The sequence below is a fragment of the Oscarella lobularis genome, chromosome 13 (assembly GCF_947507565.1).
Source record: "Oscarella lobularis chromosome 13, ooOscLobu1.1, whole genome shotgun sequence".
Taxonomy (NCBI): Eukaryota; Metazoa; Porifera; class Homoscleromorpha; order Homosclerophorida; family Oscarellidae; genus Oscarella; species Oscarella lobularis.
In genome coordinates, this window is record NC_089187.1 from 2,424,299 (window position 1) to 2,445,682 (window position 21,384).

Sequence of the window (21,384 nt, forward strand, 5' to 3'; positions counted from 1 at the left end):
TGTAATTTTGCTAGAGTGCGCTCAGCGATTCTGCCGCGAATCGCTTCCAGTAAGATCCGCATTCCGACTACAGATATGCCGGCACCCACATCCTCTCCCCCACTCTAGGCTCACACGAGCACCGACTTTGTCTCTGCATACGCATATTTTAGCGTCTCGCTTTTTCTTATGAGGTTTATGCAGTAAAAACGTTATCACGATAACTTTTAACCGTTTTTGTAGTTATTCCGGAGCTCACTTCGTTCTTGCAATTGCTGCGCTATTTTTTTGGGTCAACGCCATTTCTCCGGCAAGGCTCTTTTTACACTTTTTTCTGTTATTTTGCCGACATCGATAAAGCTAAGTAGTATAACACCGATCGTCGATCTCGTTGAGACGATCATGAAGACGAACCGGTATTGAGGGAGCCCCATTAGTGCTGTGGGGTAATATCAGAGCTCGTCGGCACTGATAAACGCATGTCGTAACCGACACCGTTGAAGTTGGACAAAGGTTTGATTGAAAGCCTGTAACAAGCGTTGTTTAGACTACGTTTGAGCCTTTAATTGAAGAAGCGTCCGGAGGTGAACCCTTGGTATTTAAACACTGTTTATGAGTAGGCTTGGTAGAGAAGCATTTCTTTTAAGTAGATGGTGATACAAGGGGAAAAGGTGAAGTCATCTAAGTGAAATGATGATTGGCCAATATACATAGTTGCACTAGGGGGACAGAGGCGAACGAGGACCTCCAGGTCAAACGGTAAATGATAACTTTCTATTCAAATTTCAGTATGACTGTTACTGATATATAAAGGGTCTTACGGGAGAACCAGGATTGACGGGAAGACCCGGGCTAGAAGGCCTTGAAGGGCCAAAAGTGAAGGAACATTTACACTGCAAAGCAGTCTAAGCAAAGCCGTCCGTTCTTTAGGGTATTCGTGGTAAAAAAGGTGAACCTGGTTGGAGAGGAAAGCAAGGTCACAAAGGGAAGAAGGTTAATCCGCTGCAGCGTTTTATTTTGACTTGAGTGCAGTCATTTGGTAGGGGGACCGTGGACATCAAGGAATTCCCGGCGTGAAAGGAAACACTGTATCTATATACTGTATGATAATAAGTTTATGGCGAAGCTGTTTTGTCGTCTACAGGGAAATGTCGGCCCCAAAGGCGACAAGGGAGAAGTGGGAACAAAAGGAGATCAGGTATAGCGTGAAATGATAACATGCACGAGACGAATGCGTTGGTTTTTTAGGGACTGAAAGGCGCTCAAGGACCTAAGGTTGTGAATTATAAAAACGTGGCTTTTTATCGTGATTTACGTGAAGATCTATTTAATTAAACTTTTTTTTGACAAAGTACATTGAAAATGCTGAGAGATGCTTTTGTTTTGTGTAGGGAGATGTTGGAGACGTCGGAGAAAAAGGGATCCCGGGAGTTGATGGGCTTAAGGGTGACAAGGGTGAATTGGGAATGAAAGGAGAGAGAGGCCTGTCTATAACAGGCGTAAAGGGAATGAAAGGTCAACGAGGAGACAAAGGACGCACTGGACGTACAGGATCTGACGGAAAAAAAGGAGCCAGAGGTGTTCCTGGTATTGTTGGAATCAAAGGAGATGCGGGAGATAAAGGAGTTGCAGGTGAAGATGGAACTCCTGGGGATACAGGAAACAAGGGAAGTCAGGGTAATCCTGGCCCTCGAGGACCTATTGGGCTATCAGGTCTAAAGGGAACGCTTGGAGCTAAGGGTCAGAAAGGAGAGATAGGACTTCCAGGCTCTGTTGGTTCTACTGGAATTGATGGGATAAATGGAATCAAAGGAGATGCTGGACCGCCAGGACTTCCAGGACTGGACGCTGAAAAGGGAGAAAAGGGTAGCAAGGGAGAGGCGGTTATAGGTGAGTGACTTACATCAATTATCTTGAGGCATTTGAGGCAATGAGGTCTAGGTGAGAAAGGCGATGTTGGACTGCCTGGAGAAAAGGGCGTAAAAGGTCAAAAAGGTGTCGCAGGACAAGATGGACTATCTGGAGCAACTGGACCAAAGGGATCAGACGGGCTAAAAGGGGATACTGGTGTTCGTGGACCCAAGGGGGAAACAGGAGAAGAAGGAACTCGTGGACGAAAAGGAAGTAAAGGGAGTCAAGGCGATCCAGGTCCTCGTGGTCCTATTGGAATACCGGGTATAAATGGAACGCGTGGACCATTGGGTCAGAAAGGAGAGATAGGTCAACGAGGGCCTCAGGGTTCAGTTGGGCCTAAAGGAATTGATGGAATAAACGGTGCCAAAGGGGATCCTGGACCACCTGGAATTCCAGGACGCGACGCCAAAAAAGGAGACAAGGGTAGTAAGGGAGAAGCGGTTATAGGTGAGTGAATAATCGTTTTTTTCACTTGTTTATTTATTTGGAGAGGCAACGCTTTTAGGCGAGAAAGGCGATGTTGGAATGTCTGGCGAAAAGGGCGTCAAAGGTCAAAAAGGCGTTGCGGGTGAAGACGGGCGAAGAGGAAAGAAAGGAAGTCAAGGCGATCCAGGTCCTCGTGGTCCTATTGGAATACCGGGTATAAATGGAACTCGTGGACCATTGGGTCAGAAAGGAGAGATAGGTCGACGAGGGCCCCCGGGTCCTGTTGGGCCTAAAGGAGTTGATGGAATAAACGGTGTCAAAGGGGATGAGGGACCACCAGGAATTCCAGGACGCGACGCCGAAAAAGGTGACAAGGGTAGTAAGGGAGAAGCAGTTACAGGTAAAACATGAACTTGTTGATGATTATTTGTAGAGTTAACATTGTCTAGGCAAAAAAGGCGATCCTGGTCCCCGTGGGGTGCCAGGTGTAGACGGATCGCGTGGACTAATGGGTCAGAAAGGCGAAATAGGTCGACGAGGGCCTTCGGGTCCTAAAGGGAACGAGGGACCACCAGGAACTCCAGGACGCACGGTTAAAGGTAAACACGCAGTTGTTGGTGAACAATTATTTGTAAAGTTGACATTGTCTAGGCAAAAAAGGCGATGTTGGATTGTCTGGCGAAAAGGGTGTAGAAGGTCAAAAAGGCGTTGCGGGTGAAGATGGGACTCCTGGGCAAAGAGGAAAGAAAGGAAGTCAGGGCGATCCTGGTTCCCGTGGACCTGGTGGAAATCCAGGTGTAAATGGATCGCGTGGACTAATAGGTCGGAAAGGCGAAATAGGTCAACGAGGGCCTGTTGGGCCTAAAGGAGTTGATGGAACAAAAGGTAATGTCAAGAAATGGCTTACGTGATACCCAGGAAATATAGTTACTGTACAAATTTTGATTCTTTCAGGTTCTAAGGGTGACGTTGGAGAAAGAGGAGAGACAGGAGAATGTGAGAGCCACCTACTATTATGTTAGCAGTCATACTATATTGTCTCTTGTAGGCACTTGTCCCGAAATGGGTTAGAGCTTCTTTTCTTTGCAAGTATACAAAGTAATCTCTGATTTATTAGAGCCTGTTCGCATAGTCGAAAGTTCTACTTTTATTGTGTTTCATTCCCTTTCATCAGAAGAACCAGTCTGTACTTCTGGTAGTAAACTATCTAAGGAATACTCAGGTTATTCGTTTACATTTGCCCATGGTTACGGGTTTTCGCTGAGTAAGACAGAAAGCAGTTCATCCAACAACTGTTGGATTTTATTTACTATTCGTCCAGGTCAATCTCTCGGAGATCGTTCCTCGTGCATGAGAAGTTTCAATCGGCGCCCCTTTATCGCCTGCACCGGGAAATTTTGCGACTCAAACATGCGCTCAGGCTACAGGCAAATTGATCATGCTTACGTATGTGTGTATTTACATTTTCTTGTCTTGCATAGCTATTGGCTTTCGTCTGATGATATTTCAACTAGTGCACCGGCTGACGTTTCTGCGGCCAACATTAGCAGGTGTACGGTTTGCAGTGGAGCGGGCATCGTCGCTGTTGAGCACAGTTTCACAACGAAAATTCCCGATTGCCCTGATGATCAATACGTCAGTCTTTGGGTGGGATACAGTTTTGCAGGAGTAAGACTATCAATGACGCCGTTCTATGTATAGCTGTAGTATTCATTCTGATACCTATTAGAATACAGGTACCTCTTCGTCGGTTGGCTCTCACGAAAGCTTATCTAATACTGGATCTTGTCTGAAAACCTTTTCAAGCGCGTTGACGATTGAGTGCAGCTTTTCCAGTCAAAAGAAATGTCGCACGCACCCATCGAATCGAGCTTATTGGCTCGCCGCGGCTGACTCCGACCATTCGACAACCGGACCTGGTCGTCGCCGCGCTAGCCGCTGCAGAGTTTGCTTTCGCAAGACTGACACATGACCTCGTTTGGCATCATTTATAACTAGTTAGTGTGTGTGTGTGTGTACTGTGCGTCTGCATCTTTCTTGTCAGTGTCTTCAAGTTGCAAAAATTTGATTTTCCAATTCAATCTCCTAGCCGTTTTTCGATATGGTGATGAGGCACGGTCACATTTGCTGTAGCAGTAGTAGACTGTTGTAGCGGGTTGTAGCGCTGCTGATAGCGCACGTGCGTGTATTTTTGCGCGTGCGCTTATCTGCAAGTTAGCATGGCGTCTCTTGTGAGAGGATTGCAGCGATTTAGCCGAATCGCTGGCCCGTCCCTCGTCCGACGATCGTTTTCGACAGCCAAATGGCGACCAATTAGCCAAGCAGCCGTTGCCGGTAAGCCAAAAACTCGCGTCACCGCCCCGAGAACATCTCAAGGCACTATCTTCCACTTCGCTCACTTCACACCGCTCCAAAGCGCCTCAGCATCCACAAACACCCACGCGAACCTCTCCCATTGACCTAACATAGAAGCGGGGCCCCCAAACTCACAACGGTTCTCCCGTCTCACAGCGAACCATCGCTTCTTTTCGAACGGCTCCAAGCCGAAACCGGCAGCACCGGCACCGGCGCCAACGAAAGCGGGCGTAGCCGGCCGCGTGGTCGCCGTAATCGGCGCCGTGGTCGACGTCCAATTCGACGAAGGACTTCCACCTATTCTCAACTCACTCGAAGTCCAAGGCCGAGAAGGAGGTCGTCTCATTCTCGAAGTCGCTCAACATTTAGGTAAAAATCAAATTAAAATTTAAATCGAATTAAATTTGACAATAAAATTTTAATTAATATGTAGGAGAGAATGCTGTTCGTACGATCGCTATGGATGGAACCGAAGGTCTCGTGCGTGGCCAAAGCGTCGTCGACACAGGCGGACCAATCGCCATTCCCGTGGGCCCCGAAACGCTTGGACGAATCATCAACGTTATTGGAGAGCCAATCGACGAAAGAGGCCCTATTCCAACATCAAGGTAAAGACACTAGATTAAAATAAAGATTTCTTTTATTCCTTCTGTGTAGGAGATCTTCGATTCATCAAGAAGCGCCTGAGTTCGTCGACATGAGCATCGACCAGGAGATCCTCGTAACGGGAATCAAAGTCGTGGACTTGCTAGCTCCCTACGCAAAGGGAGGAAAAATTGGTAAGAGAAAAATTCATATCTTTTTTCCCCTCCCTAATTCTTCTGCTTCTTTTTCTCTCTAGGTTTGTTTGGTGGGGCTGGTGTCGGCAAAACGGTCTTGATTATGGAGCTTATCAACAACGTCGCTCACGCGCACGGTGGCTACTCCGTTTTCGCTGGCGTCGGCGAGCGAACGCGCGAGGGAAACGATCTCTATCACGAAATGATCGAATCGGGTGTCATCAGTATAAAGGACGACACTTCAAAGGTGAGAGAATCACACAGAGGGGAATATCTAGGGGGGAAATTGTATTTTTTCGAAGGTGTCTTTGGTGTATGGGCAAATGAATGAGCCGCCTGGCGCTCGCGCTCGCGTCGCGCTCACCGGACTCACCGTCGCGGAATATTTCCGCGATCAAGAAGGCCAAGACGTGCTTCTTTTTATTGACAACATTTTCAGATTCACGCAAGCCGGTTCAGAGGTAATACCAAAAAAATAATTTAGTTTTTAATAGTGAATTTTGTATTGAAGGTGTCGGCGCTTCTGGGTCGTATTCCCTCTGCCGTCGGCTATCAACCGACGCTGGCTACGGACATGGGTACCATGCAGGAAAGAATCACGACAACAAAGAAAGGCTCAATCACGTCTGTGCAGGTATAAGAGACTTAGTACCCAACCCTTATACTATGTATGCGCTCTTCTTTTTCTCTTTCTAGGCTATCTATGTCCCTGCTGATGATCTGACGGATCCGGCTCCGGCAACGACTTTTGCTCACTTGGACGCTACCACTGTGCTGTCGCGACAAATTGCTGAATTGGGCATCTATCCGGCTGTCGATCCGCTTGACTCCAAGTCGCGTATCATGGATCCTAATGTGGTCGGCGAGGAGCACTACGAAGTCGCGCGCGGCGTGCAGAAAATCCTCCAGGTTGGAATCAACGCGTCGTCTAGTCTGCCTACGTTTCTAGAGGCGTGTTTTTTAGGACTACAAGTCGTTGCAGGACATTATTGCTATTCTTGGCATGGATGAATTGTCGGAGGATGATAAGCTGACTGTGGCTCGAGCTAGAAAGATCATGAGGTTCTTGTCGCAGCCTTTCCAAGTCGCCGAAGTCTTCACAGGCACCGCCGGAAAACTGGTGCAGCTACAGGTAAGGAATTAGATAATTTAAATCACACGATCCTTAGTTATGTTTTCTCAGGATACGATCAAGGGATTCAAGCAGATTCTGAATGGTAACTTAATTAATTATAGATAGCTTTTATATATGACGTCAGAATTAAGTGTTTATCTCGACATTTTCTAGTGTAAGTCTAATTTTTTTTGTTTCTAGGTGAATTAGATCATCTCCCTGAGATTGCCTTCTACATGGTCGGACCCATAGAAGAGGTTTTCACCAAGGCCGAACAACTAGCCAAGGATGCTGCGTAAAAAAGGGGACGACTGACTTTAGACGTTTGTCTCGTCAGTGTTACTGTATACTGTTGTAATTGATCGGTGTTTTTTCGCGGTGGACTCGTCTCTATAACGCGCTTTAGACATCATGTCTGGAAAGACAGGCGGAAAAAATACCTCGATCAAACAGCGCCTGGGCGGTCTCTTTTCATTCGGAAAGGGACGTTCGGAGGTTAGTCTTTACTATACTGCATTGTCTTACGTCGAAACTAGTCGTCACGGCACGTAGAGTCCCAAAGAGGGCCCCGCTGCCTCCGGTTCTCTCTTTTCCGGCCTAAATTTCAGCTCCAAAGTCTCGAACGAGCCTGAATCGACACCAGATGAGCCCATCGCTACAGTCAGCGACGAAACCGAAGGCTTTTCGTTCATAACGCCGCCAGAAAACGTCGAAGAACACGAAGAGACGCCCAACGATAACGACGCTTCATCGTCGGCTAGCGCAGCGCTCTGTAAGTAGGAGAACTAGTTTGGTTATCCGAAAATTATCTCCTCCTTTCTTTTCCGCGAAGCGTCGACATCTGGAGACCATCATTTTCAATCTGACGTCACTTCGAGTCCCGTCGTCGTCGCGCAACCGGCGGCGGCGACACAAGCGAAATCGAAGAGGAGGAGAGCCGTGAGGCCCGGTCACGCTCGAATAGCGGAAGCAGCACCAAGGTAAAAGTCAAAAAAATTGAGATTAGAACTATTTCATTGTTAGTAGTGAAAGCTTTGCGTTGGATAAGACGGGAGAAGAAAGGAGTGAGATTGAAAACCGGGACGAGTCAGCTAGTCAGCAGAATGAAAAGCCTCTTGTCGTCATCGTCGATGCAATCGAGAAAAGACTTGAAGATGAGGAAATAGTGGGGAAAGATCCTGCGTTGGAAGTCGAGACGATTGACGTCGAAACCAAGGACGACGAGACAAAGGAACACGCGGAATCGTCTTTATTCAGTACTCCCCTCAAAGACAACGATGATGACGACAAAGTCACTGAGTCACCTGAAAAGGAAAATCGAGCAGAGAGCTCAGACAAAGAGGGAATAGTAGCTGAAGATATAAGTCCGTCAGAAACGTCAGACTTGGCTGTACCATCTGAAACGCTTCCAAAGGAGCCACAGGTGTCCTCTGCTCTGGTGACAATAGAGGACATTCCTTCCGAGAATTCTGCTAGTCTTCTCTCTACGTTTTCGTCTCGACTGGAATCTATTAGGTAGATATTAAATATTAAAAATTAAATATTAAATATTAAAATGAGGGCCTAATCTTTATTTAAATTACAGTAAAATTACAGGGGACTGGACAACTGTTCTCTCCTGTAATAAATTACAGTAAAATTACAGGGGACTGGAGAACTGTTCTCTCCTGTAATAAATTACAGTAAAATTACAGGGGACTGGCCAACTGTTCTCTCCTGTAATAAATTACAGTAAAATTACAGGGGACTGGCCAACTGTTCTTTCCTGTAATAAATTACAGTAAAATTACAGGGGACTGGCCAACTGTAATAAATTACAGTAAAATTACAGGGGACTGGCCAACTGTTCTTTCCTGTAATAAATTACAGTAAAATTACAGGGGACTGGCCAACTGTTCTCTCCTGTAATAAATTACAGTAAAATTACAGGGGACTGGCCAACTGTTCTTTCCTGTAATAAATTACAGTAAAATTACAGGGGACTGGCCAACTGTTCTCTCCTGTAATAAATTACAGTAAAATTACAGGGGACTGGAGAACTGTTCTCTCCTGTAATAAATTACAGTAAAATTATAGGGGACTGGCCAACTGTAATAAATTACAGTAAAATTACAGGGGACTGGCCAACTGTTCTTTCCTGTAATAAATTACAGTAAAATTACAGGGGACTGGCCAACTGTTCTCTCCTGTAATAAATTACAGTAAAATTACAGGGGACTGGCCAACTGTTCTTTCCTGTAATAAATTACAGTAAAATTACAGGGGACTGGCCAACTGTTCTCTCCTGTAATAAATTACAGTAAAATTACAGGGGACTGGAGAACTGTTCTCTCCTGTAATAAATTACAGTAAAATTATAGGGGACTGGCCAACTGTTCTCTCCTGTAATAAATTACAGTAAAATTACAGGGGACTGGCCAACTGTTCTCTCCTGTAATAAATTACAGTAAAATTACAGGGGACTGGCCAACTGTTCTCTCCTGTAATAAATTACAGTAAAATTACAGGGGACTGGCCAACTGTTCTCTCCTGTAATAAATTACAGTAAAATTACAGGGGACTGGCCAACTGTTCTTTCCTGTAATAAATTACAGTAAAATTACAGGGGACTGGCCAACTGTTCTTTCCTGTAATAAATTACAGTAAAATTATAGGGGACTGGCCAACTGTTCTCTCCTGTAATAAATTACAGTAAAATTACAGGGGACTGGCCAACTGTTCTTTCCTGTAATAAATTACAGTAAAATTACAGGGGACTGGAGAACTGTTCTCTCCTGTAATAAATTTTACTGTAAAATTATAGGGGACTGGCCAACTGTTCTCTCCTGTAATAAATTACAGTAAAATTACAGGGGACTGGCCAATTGTTCTTTCCTGTAATAAATTACAGTAAAATTACAGGGGACTGGCCAACTGTTCTTTCCTGTAATAAATTACAGTAAAATTACAGGGGACTGGCCAACTGTTCTCTCCTGTAATAAATTACAGTAAAATTACAGGGGACTGGCCAACTGTTCTCTCCTGTAATAAATTACAGTAAAATTACAGGGGACTGGCCAACTGTTCTCTCCTGTAATAAATTACAGTAAAATTATAGGGGACTGGCCAACTGTTCTCTCCTGTAATAAATTACAGTAAAATTACAGGGGACTGGCCAACTGTTCTCTCCTGTAATAAATTACAGTAAAATTACAGGGGACTGGCCAACTGTTCTCTCCTGTAATAAATTACAGTAAAATTACAGGGGACTGGCCAACTGTTCTCTCCTGTAATAAATTACAGTAAAATTACAGGGGACTGGCCAACTGTTCTCTCCTGTAATAAATTACAGTAAAATTATAGGGGACTGGCCAACTGTTCTCTCCTGTAATAAATTACAGTAAAATTACAGGGGACTGGCCAACTGTTCTTTCCTGTAATAAATTACAGTAAAATTACAGGGGACTGGCCAACTGTTCTCTCCTGTAATAAATTACAGTAAAATTACAGGGGACTGGCCAATTGTTCTTTCCTGTAATAAATTACAGTAAAATTACAGGGGACTGGCCAACTGTTCTTTCCTGTAATAAATTACAGTAAAATTACAGGGGACTGGCCAACTGTTCTCTCCTGTAATAAATTACAGTAAAATTACAGGGGACTGGCCAACTGTTCTTTCCTGTAATAAATTACAGTAAAATTACAGGGGACTGGAGAACTGTTCTCTCCTGTAATAAATTACAGTAAAATTACAGGGGACTGGCCAACTGTTCTCTCCTGTAATAAATTACAGTAAAATTACAGGGGACTGGCCAACTGTTCTCTCCTGTAATAAATTACAGTAAAATTACAGGGGACTGGCCAACTGTTCTCTCCTGTAATAAATTACAGTAAAATTACAGGGGACTGGCCAACTGTTCTCTCCTGTAATAAATTACAGTAAAATTATAGGGGACTGGCCAACTGTTCTCTCCTGTAATAAATTACAGTAAAATTACAGGGGACTGGCCAACTGTTCTTTCCTGTAATAAATTACAGTAAAATTACAGGGGACTGGCCAACTGTTCTCTCCTGTAATAAATTACAGTAAAATTACAGGGGACTGGCCAACTGTTCTTTCCTGTAATAAATTACAGTAAAATTACAGGGGACTGGCCAACTGTTCTCTCCTGTAATAAATTACAGTAAAATTACAGGGGACTGGAGAACTGTTCTCTCCTGTAATAAATTACAGTAAAATTATAGGGGACTGGCCAACTGTAATAAATTACAGTAAAATTACAGGGGACTGGCCAACTGTTCTTTCCTGTAATAAATTACAGTAAAATTACAGGGGACTGGCCAACTGTTCTCTCCTGTAATAAATTACAGTAAAATTACAGGGGACTGGCCAACTGTTCTTTCCTGTAATAAATTACAGTAAAATTACAGGGGACTGGCCAACTGTTCTCTCCTGTAATAAATTACAGTAAAATTACAGGGGACTGGAGAACTGTTCTCTCCTGTAATAAATTACAGTAAAATTATAGGGGACTGGCCAACTGTTCTCTCCTGTAATAAATTACAGTAAAATTACAGGGGACTGGCCAACTGTTCTCTCCTGTAATAAATTACAGTAAAATTACAGGGGACTGGCCAACTGTTCTCTCCTGTAATAAATTACAGTAAAATTACAGGGGACTGGCCAACTGTTCTCTCCTGTAATAAATTACAGTAAAATTACAGGGGACTGGCCAACTGTTCTTTCCTGTAATAAATTACAGTAAAATTACAGGGGACTGGCCAACTGTTCTTTCCTGTAATAAATTACAGTAAAATTATAGGGGACTGGCCAACTGTTCTCTCCTGTAATAAATTACAGTAAAATTACAGGGGACTGGCCAACTGTTCTTTCCTGTAATAAATTACAGTAAAATTACAGGGGACTGGAGAACTGTTCTCTCCTGTAATAAATTTTACTGTAAAATTATAGGGGACTGGCCAACTGTTCTCTCCTGTAATAAATTACAGTAAAATTACAGGGGACTGGCCAATTGTTCTTTCCTGTAATAAATTACAGTAAAATTACAGGGGACTGGCCAACTGTTCTTTCCTGTAATAAATTACAGTAAAATTACAGGGGACTGGCCAACTGTTCTCTCCTGTAATAAATTACAGTAAAATTACAGGGGACTGGCCAACTGTTCTCTCCTGTAATAAATTACAGTAAAATTACAGGGGACTGGCCAACTGTTCTCTCCTGTAATAAATTACAGTAAAATTATAGGGGACTGGCCAACTGTTCTCTCCTGTAATAAATTACAGTAAAATTACAGGGGACTGGCCAACTGTTCTCTCCTGTAATAAATTACAGTAAAATTACAGGGGACTGGCCAACTGTTCTCTCCTGTAATAAATTACAGTAAAATTACAGGGGACTGGCCAACTGTTCTCTCCTGTAATAAATTACAGTAAAATTACAGGGGACTGGCCAACTGTTCTCTCCTGTAATAAATTACAGTAAAATTATAGGGGACTGGCCAACTGTTCTCTCCTGTAATAAATTACAGTAAAATTACAGGGGACTGGCCAACTGTTCTTTCCTGTAATAAATTACAGTAAAATTACAGGGGACTGGCCAACTGTTCTCTCCTGTAATAAATTACAGTAAAATTACAGGGGACTGGCCAATTGTTCTTTCCTGTAATAAATTACAGTAAAATTACAGGGGACTGGCCAACTGTTCTTTCCTGTAATAAATTACAGTAAAATTACAGGGGACTGGCCAACTGTTCTCTCCTGTAATAAATTACAGTAAAATTACAGGGGACTGGCCAACTGTTCTTTCCTGTAATAAATTACAGTAAAATTACAGGGGACTGGAGAACTGTTCTCTCCTGTAATAAATTACAGTAAAATTACAGGGGACTGGCCAACTGTTCTCTCCTGTAATAAATTACAGTAAAATTACAGGGGACTGGCCAACTGTTCTCTCCTGTAATAAATTACAGTAAAATTACAGGGGACTGGCCAACTGTTCTCTCCTGTAATAAATTACAGTAAAATTACAGGGGACTGGCCAACTGTTCTCTCCTGTAATAAATTACAGTAAAATTATAGGGGACTGGCCAACTGTTCTCTCCTGTAATAAATTACAGTAAAATTACAGGGGACTGGCCAACTGTTCTCTCCTGTAATAAATTACAGTAAAATTACAGGGGACTGGCCAACTGTTCTCTCCTGTAATAAATTACAGTAAAATTACAGGGGACTGGCCAACTGTTCTCTCCTGTAATAAATTACAGTAAAATTACAGGGGACTGGCCAACTGTTCTCTCCTGTAATAAATTACAGTAAAATTACAGGGGACTGGCCAACTGTTCTTTCCTGTAATAAATTACAGTAAAATTACAGGGGACTGGCCAACTGTTCTCTCCTGTAATAAATTACAGTAAAATTACAGGGGACTGGCCAATTGTTCTTTCCTGTAATAAATTACAGTAAAATTACAGGGGACTGGCCAACTGTTCTTTCCTGTAATAAATTACAGTAAAATTACAGGGGACTGGCCAACTGTTCTCTCCTGTAATAAATTACAGTAAAATTACAGGGGACTGGCCAACTGTTCTTTCCTGTAATAAATTACAGTAAAATTACAGGGGACTGGCCAACTGTTCTCTCCTGTAATAAATTACAGTAAAATTACAGGGGACTGGAGAACTGTTCTCTCCTGTAATAAATTACAGTAAAATTACAGGGGACTGGCCAACTGTTCTCTCCTGTAATAAATTACAGTAAAATTACAGGGGACTGGCCAACTGTTCTCTCCTGTAATAAATTACAGTAAAATTACAGGGGACTGGCCAACTGTTCTCTCCTGCACAGGGGCCCTAGCTTTGTTAATAGTTAGAAATGGACAGGGGTCATAACTGTTGTTAATAGATTAATTATTTAGAAATGATGTTCGGTCTGCTGAGCTCACTTTGAAGCAAGATATTGAGGAAAAGAAGCTTTTTTTGAAAAAGAGGCTTCAGGTAGGGACCATAGTTAACTTTGTCATCATAATGATGATTTCTTTACAAGTAGAAACGACATGAAGTAAAGAGACTGCTGGCTCGTCAGGCTCTAGCCGTAGAGGAAGAAAATTACGAAGCTGGTGAATCTCTGATACGAGTTTTCTATGAAAATTTTTCTATTGATCGAAAATAGCCGATGAATTGAATTCCTCGTTGGAAACGCTGCAAACGGAAATATCGGAGATGTCCTTGCACCAAGACGGAGGCAGTGACATGGTAAGGAAAGTCACGAGTGTCACACTATTGGATTTCTGTGTTGTGTAGAGAAAAAGCGTTGAGCAGAGACAATTTGCCGTTCAAAGAGAAATAGAACTAAGGGGCAAATTGATGTTGGATTTGGAGAGAGTTAAGGTAGGGGGAAAGAGTGGGAGTGCGCCCATGCAACGTTTATGGGCGTCTCAGGAAAAGGAGGTAAAGGAGAAGGATCAATTGGTGAAGGAAAGCCGTCGAAGAACCGAAAGGTACACAGACGAAATTTGACGTCATTCCCCTGAGCAAATATCCATAGAGAAAGAGAGAAAATTGATAACATGACGGAAAAATTTGAAAGACATCGTAGGTAAGTATAACACTATAGAGAGACTTCAACGATTCATCGTTTCCTTTAGTCACATAGAGATGGATAAAGTGGACTTGAAAAAGTCAGAGGATCTTTTAGAGGTAGCCCCTAATCAGCGTTTAATTTAAAGTCAATCTACGTAGGTCTGCTTTTAGACAGAACTTGAAGAGAGGACTCTTCAATTTGCGACGAATAGGAAACACCTCGTCTCTGTTCGCGATAGCGTCAAGGTACGATCTATTATTTCGCTTTAGAGTACGATTTATCGTCTGTTTATTAGGCTGAAATTGCTGAAGTAGAAGCACGACTAACTCTCCTTCGTTCCCAAGAGAACGAACTGGAGAATTCGATTCTTTCAGTTGAAAAGAGCATAGCGGCTGTCGAGGAAGAAATGTCTGAAGAAAAGTCGAAGCTCAGTAGTCAGAAGAAGCAAATAGAACAGCAGCAATTAGATCTCGACGCCGAAACGGTCTGATACCTCTTCATCAATCTCAAAACTTTATTGGTAAATTAATAGTACGAGCTAGAAAGAGCTCAGGAAGCATTCGAAGAGAAAGTCAAGGAGAATGAGGCGGCAGCGGAAAGGTCTCAATCTTTGTTGAGATTGTGATTTGACGTCATCTATCGCTATGTTTTTTTCAGACTTTCAGCTGAGATTGCAAGCGTCGACGAATGCGTGGAACTCTCGCAGCGAGAAGTGGAGAAACTGAAAGAGGACGATATCGCTCTGGACGAGTTTGTTCAGAGTCAGCTATCTCTGTCAGCCGACGGAGATATTCAAAAGTATAAGTGCACCTATAGGAGGAACCCCTTTGTAAAATTGAGATTTTTTCTTAGGTTATATGACGATGAGCGTAGGCTGAGAACCGAGGTTGAAATGACTGCGTCAGAATTGTTGCAGAAGCAGAATTCGGCTGTTAAACTAAAGAAGAGGTTAAAGGAGATCAACGACCTTTTACCTGAGATGACTACGAGAAAGAAATTGGCTGCAGCCAGTGAGGGAGTGAAAATTTCAATACTTTTGTTTTGAGGGCGGTTTTGATTTAGGTCGGAACTTCAAAGAGGCTGGACGCCTGGCGAAGGAAGCCGCGAGCATGGGAGAAGAGTGCGAAATTCTGGAAAAGGATCTTTCGGCTCTCGACGACGATTTGAAGGTGTGCGAGAGGGAGTTGGAGACGAAGCAGAACGAACACGAAGAGTGTAAAGCTAACGTTGCAAAGCAGGAAAGAGAGCACGGTAGGGAATGAGTGAGAATGACGCGAAAATTTGCGTGAGTCTGTGTCCGTCTTAGAGTTGATTCTCATTGAGAATGCTCGCTCGACTGCGGCATCTCTACGGGAAAAAATTCTTCGGCAAGTTCACACTGGATTCGATATATTTTTTCTAATATTTGGAGTAGATTGTCTGAGGATGATACGAGGCAAAAATCGACTTTGTATCTGTTGATGCAGGCGGAGATCAGCTGGTGTGAAGTAAGCGTGTTTTTTTTGCTGAGGAATTGACGTTTGATTTTTCTTGGTTAGAGTGTCATTGAGGAGCTGAGTTTCAAACACGATTTCGCTGCCTCTTGCAGTTCTAAGAGTGCGTCGGATAGCGACCAGGAGACAGAAGTTAAAGACGATTAAGTCTATTTTTTTAATTGTTTACTACGCGGTTTTACATGCCTGCCTCGCCCACGATACGTACGGGCTTCGTGGGCGAAGATGCCTGTTCGATTATTCGCATTTCTGCTCTTGATTACACTGGCGTTGAGGTGTACTGAAGCAACAAATGGTATCTGAGATGAGGCTAGAGACGATATGGTACTGGGAGAGGGGCCTCCAGGTAAAAGAAACGCAGCGAGACAAAAAGGAGATACAGGAGATCAGAAGGGAAGCGTAGCGACTCCGAAAGAAGACTCAGCTGGGCAGAAAGGAAGCACAGCGGGACCAAAAGGAGATAGAACAGATCAGAAAGGAGACGCAGCTGGACAGAAGGGAAAAAAAGGCGACAAAGCTGGACCGAAGGGAAGCGCAAAGGGAGATAACAAAGGAGGACAGAAAGGAGACAAAAACGTCGAAGACCGTCTAATAATTAAAATCGTAGATCATCCGGAGAAACCAATTGGCGTTGGGTAAGTGAATAGAGGCAGAATTGAAGTCCAAATCATAATTTGTTCAAAAAACAGCTTCAATACGTGGAACAAGCCCAAGGTTTGACCTATAGTCTAGGCAGTGGGCTCTGTGAGCACGATTCATATTGCAGGAATTGTTTCTTCGAAATCCACCGTCTCCATTTTCAGGTAGACGACACTCCTCTAATAAGAGATCATACTAGTATGATTTTTTAGGGCCTCTACCTCTAAAATCCTTACTTGGACGCTGTTTTGTCTTCACTCAGGGAAGGTACTTTTGAAACGCTATATTTTTTATTTTCTGAGCACTGACGCATTTTTTAGTTATAAGTATGAGCTTTGTCCCTTTCACAATATCACTCAGCGGGAGACGGTCGCTCGATGGAATGCCTATGCCGGAGTTCTTGGGTCAGAAAAAAGTTTTCGTCTCCTCCTCTTTCATTTTTACCGCGTTCTCAGCATTTGGAAAGAGTGGGTAATAGTGAATAACACATTCGAAGCGATGTTCATGAACAACGGGGACGTGTGCGGGATCGACGGTACATTGAGACAAGCGAAGGTATGAAAAATCTAGCAGGAAGTCAAGTTAGTTCGAACTGTCATATACAGGTGACACTGGCGTGCTCAACTGAAACGGAAATTGCAAATATTTCCGAACCCCAAACATGCCAGTACGCTGTTGTATTGAAAACTCCGCTAGCGTGCGACAAGCGTAATCTTAACGGTATGTACTGTAGATGCAGTAGTTTTAGCCTTTGTAGTAGTTGTAGCCTTTGTAGTAGTTGTAGCCGTTGTAGTAGTTGTAGCCGTTGTAGTAGTTGTAGCCTTTGTAGCCGTTGTAGCCGTTGTAGCCTTTGTAGCCTTTGTAGCCGTTGTAGTCGTTGTAGCCTTTGTAGCCGTTGTAGTCGTTGTAGCCGTTGTAGCCTTTGTAGCCATTGTAGCCGTTGTAGCCTTTGTAGTCGTTGTAGTAGTTGTAGCCGTTGTAGCCGTTGTAGCCGTTGTAGTCGTTGTAGTCGTTGTAGCCGTTGTAGCCTTTGTAGCCATTGTAGCCGTTGTAGCCTTTGTAGTCGTTGTAGTAGTTGTAGCCGTTGTAGCCTTTGTAGCCGTTGTAGTCGTTGTAGTCGTTGTAGCCGTTGTAGCCTTTGTAGCCATTGTAGCCGTTGTAGCCTTTGTAGTCGTTGTAGTAGTTGTAGCCGTTGTAGCCGTTGTAGCCGTTGTAGCCGTTGTAGCCGTTGTAGTCGTTGTAGTCGTTGTAGCCGTTGTAGCCTTTTGTAGCCATTGTAGCCGTTGTAGCCTTTGTAGTCGTTGTAGTAGTTGTAGCCGTTGTAGCCGTTGTAGCCGTTGTAGTCGTTGTAGTCGTTGTAGCCGTTGTAGCCTTTGTAGCCATTGTAGCCGTTGTAGCCTTTGTAGTCGTTGTAGCCTTTGTAGCCGTTGTAGCCGTTGTAGCCTTTGTAGCCGTTGTAGCCGTTGTAGCCTTTGTAGCCGTTGTAGCCGTTGTAGCTGTTGTAGCCTTTGTAGCCGTTGTAGCTGTTGTAGCCTTTGTAGCCGTTGTAGCCTTTGTAGCCTTTGTAGCCTTTGTAGCCGTTGTAGCTGTTGTAGCCTTTGTAGCCTTTGTAGCCGTTGTAGTCGTTGTAGCCTTTGTAGCCGTTGTAGTCGTTGTAGCCTTTGTAGCCGTTGTAGTCGTTGTAGCCGTTGTAGCCTTTGTAGCCATTGTAGCCGTTGTAGCCTTTGTAGTCGTTGTAGTAGTTGTAGCCGTTGTAGCCGTTGTAGCCGTTGTAGCCGTTGTAGCCGTTGTAGTCGTTGTAGTCGTTGTAGCCGTTGTAGCCTTTTGTAGCCATTGTAGCCGTTGTAGCCTTTGTAGTCGTTGTAGTAGTTGTAGCCGTTGTAGTCGTTGTAGTCGTTGTAGCCGTTGTAGCCTTTGTAGCCATTGTAGCCGTTGTAGCCTTTGTAGTCGTTGTAGCCTTTGTAGCCTTTGTAGTCGTTGTAGTAGTTGTAGCCGTTGTAGCCTTTGTAGCCTTTGTAGCCGTTGTAGCCGTTGTAGCCTTTGTAGCCTTTGTAGCCGTTGTAGCTGTTGTAGCCTTTGTAGCCTTTGTAGCCGTTGTAGTCGTTGTAGCCTTTGTAGCCGTTGTAGTCGTTGTAGCCGTTGTAGTCGTTGTAGCCGTTGTAGCCTTTGTAGCCATTGTAGCCGTTGTAGCCTTTGTAGTCGTTGTAGTAGTTGTAGCCGTTGTAGCCGTTGTAGCCGTTGTAGTCGTTGTAGTCGTTGTAGCCGTTGTAGCCTTTGTAGCCATTGTAGCCGTTGTAGCCTTTGTAGTCGTTGTAGTAGTTGTAGCCGTTGTAGCCTTTGTAGCCGTTGTAGTCGTTGTAGTCGTTGTAGCCGTTGTAGCCTTTGTAGCCATTGTAGCCGTTGTAGCCTTTGTAGTCGTTGTAGTAGTTGTAGCCGTTGTAGCCGTTGTAGCCGTTGTAGCCGTTGTAGCCGTTGTAGTCGTTGTAGTCGTTGTAGCCGTTGTAGCCTTTTGTAGCCATTGTAGCCGTTGTAGCCTTTGTAGTCGTTGTAGTAGTTGTAGCCGTTGTAGCCGTTGTAGCCGTTGTAGTCGTTGTAGTCGTTGTAGCCGTTGTAGCCTTTGTAGCCATTGTAGCCGTTGTAGCCTTTGTAGTCGTTGTAGCCTTTGTAGCCGTTGTAGCCGTTGTAGCCTTTGTAGCCGTTGTAGCCGTTGTAGCCTTTGTAGCCGTTGTAGCCGTTGTAGCTGTTGTAGCCTTTGTAGCCGTTGTAGCTGTTGTAGCCTTTGTAGCCGTTGTAGCCTTTGTAGCCTTTGTAGCCTTTGTAGCCGTTGTAGCTGTTGTAGCCTTTGTAGCCTTTGTAGCCGTTGTAGTCGTTGTAGCCTTTGTAGCCGTTGTAGTCGTTGTAGCCTTTGTAGCCGTTGTAGTCGTTGTAGCCGTTGTAGCCTTTGTAGCCATTGTAGCCGTTGTAGCCTTTGTAGTCGTTGTAGTAGTTGTAGCCGTTGTAGCCGTTGTAGCCGTTGTAGCCGTTGTAGCCGTTGTAGTCGTTGTAGTCGTTGTAGCCGTTGTAGCCTTTTGTAGCCATTGTAGCCGTTGTAGCCTTTGTAGTCGTTGTAGTAGTTGTAGCCGTTGTAGTCGTTGTAGTCGTTGTAGCCGTTGTAGCCTTTGTAGCCATTGTAGCCGTTGTAGCCTTTGTAGTCGTTGTAGCCTTTGTAGCCGTTGTAGCCGTTGTAGCCTTTGTAGCCGTTGTAGCCGTTGTAGCCTTTGTAGCCGTTGTAGCCGTTGTAGCCTTTGTAGCCTTTGTAGCCGTTGTAGCTGTTGTAGCCTTTGTAGCCTTTGTAGCCGTTGTAGTCGTTGTAGCCTTTGTAGCCGTTGTAGTCGTTGTAGCCTTTGTAGCCGTTGTAGTCGTTGTAGCCTTTGTAGCCATTGTAGCCGTTGTAGCCTTTGTAGTCGTTGTAGTAGTTGTAGCCGTTGTAGCCGTTGTAGCCTTTGTAGCCGTTGTAGCCTTTGTAGCCGTTGTAGCCGTTGTAGCCGTTGTAGCCGTTGTAGTCGTTGTAGTCGTTGTAGTCGTTGTAGCCGTTGTAGTCATTGTAGCCGTTGTAGTCGTTGTAGTCGTTGTAGTCGTTGTAGCCGTTGTAGCCGTTGTAGCCGTTGTAGCCGTTGTAGTCGTTGTAGTCGTTGTAGTCGTTGTAGCCGTTGTAGCCTTTGTAGCCGTTGTAGCCTTTGTAGCCGTTGTAGTCGTTGTAGCCTTTGTAGCCGTTGTAGCCGTTGTAGCCGTTGTAGTCGTTGTAGTCGTTGTAGTCGTTGTAGCCGTTGTAGCCTTTGTAGCCGTTGTAGCCTTTGTAGCCGTTGTAGTAGTTGTAGCCTTTGTAGCCGTTGTAGCCGTTGTAGCCGTTGTAGCCGTTGTAGTCGTTGTAGTCGTTGTAGCCGTTGTAGCCGTTGTAGTCGTTGTAGTCGTTGTAGTCGTTGTAGTCGTTGTAGTCGTTGTAGCCGTTGTAGTCGTTGTAGCCGTTGTAGCCGTTGTAGTCGTTGTAGCCGTTGTAGCCTTTGTAGCCGTTGTAGCCTTTGTAGCCGTTGTAGTCGTTGTAGCCTTTGTAGCCGTTGTAGCCTTTGTAGCCGTTGTAGTCGTTGTAGTCGTTGTAGTCGTTGTAGTCGTTGTAGCCGTTGTAGCCGTTGTAGCCGTTGTAGCCGTTGTAGCCTTTGTAGCCGTTGTAGCCGTTGTAGCCTTTGTAGCCTTTGTAGTCGTTGTAGCCTTTGTAGCCGTTGTAGCCGTTGTAGCCTTTGTAGCCTTTGTAGCCGTTGTAGCCTTTGTAGTAGTTGTAGCCTTTGTACAGTAGTTGTAGTAGTTGTAGTAGTTGTAGTAGATGTAGTAGTTGTAGTAGATGTAGTAGATGTCGTAGATGTAGTACCTGAAGCCTCTTTCTCCTCATATTGACAAGTTTTTAGTATATTCAAAATTAACACCGGTATTGCAAAGGGAGTGGGATGGAATAGAGAGGGAATTCTCCTCTAAAGATTTGACTCGAAAAGTGCGTAAACACACGTTTGGGTCTTTGAGATAAAAGGTCTGACGTGTGTAGGGCTATGAGAAACGGTTGAGAGAGCTCTTCAAATTGGCTGGTTTCGTTGTCGTCACGGACGACGCTAAGTCTAAGAAGGCGGTCGAAAAAGAGCCAGGTAAGTCAGTGAGAGGGTTTGTCATATAGGAGACACGTTGTTTTTCTGTAGACTCTGACAAGGAGTCATCATCGAAGCTCTTTGCAGACTTAGAGGCTTGTAGAAAGGTGAGAAGAGCTCGACTCTGTCTATGGAGTTTTATTCTCTCTTTAGGAATACGAGAAGCTGAAGAACGAGCTGGAAACTCTAAGAATGCAGCTAGGAAATGGAACTAGATCAGATGTAGTTGCTCTATCACAGAATACAACGTTGCAAGAAGAACACAAGGAGAGTAATCAAACCGTAGTCGCAAAACAATTTGACGTCACCACAGAGACCGTAACGCTGCAAGAAGGAGGAGAGCAGAAACAAAATCAAACCACAGGTGCTAAACCATTAAATACCACCACAGAAACCAATGTAAAAGATTAAAATCTAAAGAAAAATCTTTCTAGCGT

The 21,384-nt window shown here is 44.1% G+C and overlaps 4 protein-coding genes across 5 annotated transcripts; all 4 read left to right on the plus strand.

Annotated features, from left to right (window-relative positions):
• Window positions 1-24: 24 nt before the first annotated feature.
• LOC136194414 (collagen alpha-1(IV) chain-like) lies at window positions 25-4,419 on the plus strand. The gene is made up of 22 exons (XM_065983520.1): window positions 25-49; window positions 109-173; window positions 223-289; window positions 527-574; window positions 630-650; window positions 703-738; window positions 793-855; window positions 910-972; window positions 1,023-1,067; window positions 1,124-1,177; window positions 1,228-1,254; window positions 1,371-1,869; window positions 1,921-2,340; window positions 2,399-2,719; window positions 2,769-2,918; window positions 2,971-3,204; window positions 3,274-3,315; window positions 3,368-3,385; window positions 3,437-3,583; window positions 3,641-3,746; window positions 3,801-3,987; window positions 4,049-4,419. Exons 2-22 carry the CDS (start codon window positions 169-171, stop codon window positions 4,289-4,291), a joined length of 2,796 nt encoding a protein of 931 aa, XP_065839592.1. The 5' UTR covers window positions 25-49; window positions 109-168; the 3' UTR covers window positions 4,292-4,419.
• A 98-nt stretch (window positions 4,420-4,517) lies between these two features.
• On the plus strand, window positions 4,518-6,950 carry LOC136194785 (ATP synthase subunit beta, mitochondrial-like). Its single transcript, XM_065984030.1, has 11 exons — window positions 4,518-4,653; window positions 4,831-5,043; window positions 5,108-5,282; window positions 5,332-5,453; window positions 5,516-5,700; window positions 5,756-5,914; window positions 5,965-6,087; window positions 6,150-6,362; window positions 6,418-6,585; window positions 6,637-6,670; window positions 6,769-6,950. Exons 1-11 carry the CDS (start codon window positions 4,539-4,541, stop codon window positions 6,864-6,866), a joined length of 1,605 nt encoding a protein of 534 aa, XP_065840102.1. The 5' UTR covers window positions 4,518-4,538; the 3' UTR covers window positions 6,867-6,950.
• A 27-nt stretch (window positions 6,951-6,977) lies between these two features.
• Window positions 6,978-15,878, plus strand: LOC136194782 (uncharacterized). Of its 2 annotated transcripts, none has more exons than XM_065984027.1 (20): window positions 6,978-7,062; window positions 7,120-7,339; window positions 7,400-7,547; window positions 7,591-8,082; window positions 13,481-13,559; window positions 13,612-13,681; window positions 13,735-13,817; window positions 13,866-13,952; window positions 14,004-14,062; window positions 14,110-14,160; window positions 14,210-14,261; window positions 14,316-14,390; window positions 14,441-14,629; window positions 14,678-14,745; window positions 14,803-14,943; window positions 14,998-15,155; window positions 15,208-15,396; window positions 15,452-15,512; window positions 15,560-15,632; window positions 15,684-15,878. In XM_065984027.1, exons 1-20 carry the CDS (start codon window positions 6,979-6,981, stop codon window positions 15,783-15,785), a joined length of 2,481 nt encoding a protein of 826 aa, XP_065840099.1. In that variant the 5' UTR covers window position 6,978; the 3' UTR covers window positions 15,786-15,878. The 2 variants fall into 2 exon arrangements, with proteins under 2 accessions (XP_065840099.1, XP_065840100.1); XM_065984028.1 differs by having other exon boundaries at window positions 7,594-8,082.
• On the plus strand, window positions 15,852-21,376 carry LOC136194786 (N-acetylglucosamine-1-phosphotransferase subunit gamma-like). The gene is made up of 12 exons (XM_065984031.1): window positions 15,852-15,933; window positions 15,985-16,273; window positions 16,328-16,352; window positions 16,405-16,441; window positions 16,490-16,544; window positions 16,598-16,681; window positions 16,733-16,832; window positions 16,883-16,997; window positions 20,717-20,799; window positions 20,851-20,947; window positions 20,999-21,054; window positions 21,101-21,376. The coding sequence occupies exons 1-12, from the start codon at window positions 15,864-15,866 to the stop codon at window positions 21,356-21,358; spliced, it is 1,269 nt and encodes a 422-aa protein (XP_065840103.1). The 5' UTR covers window positions 15,852-15,863; the 3' UTR covers window positions 21,359-21,376.
• Window positions 21,377-21,384: the final 8 nt, after the last annotated feature.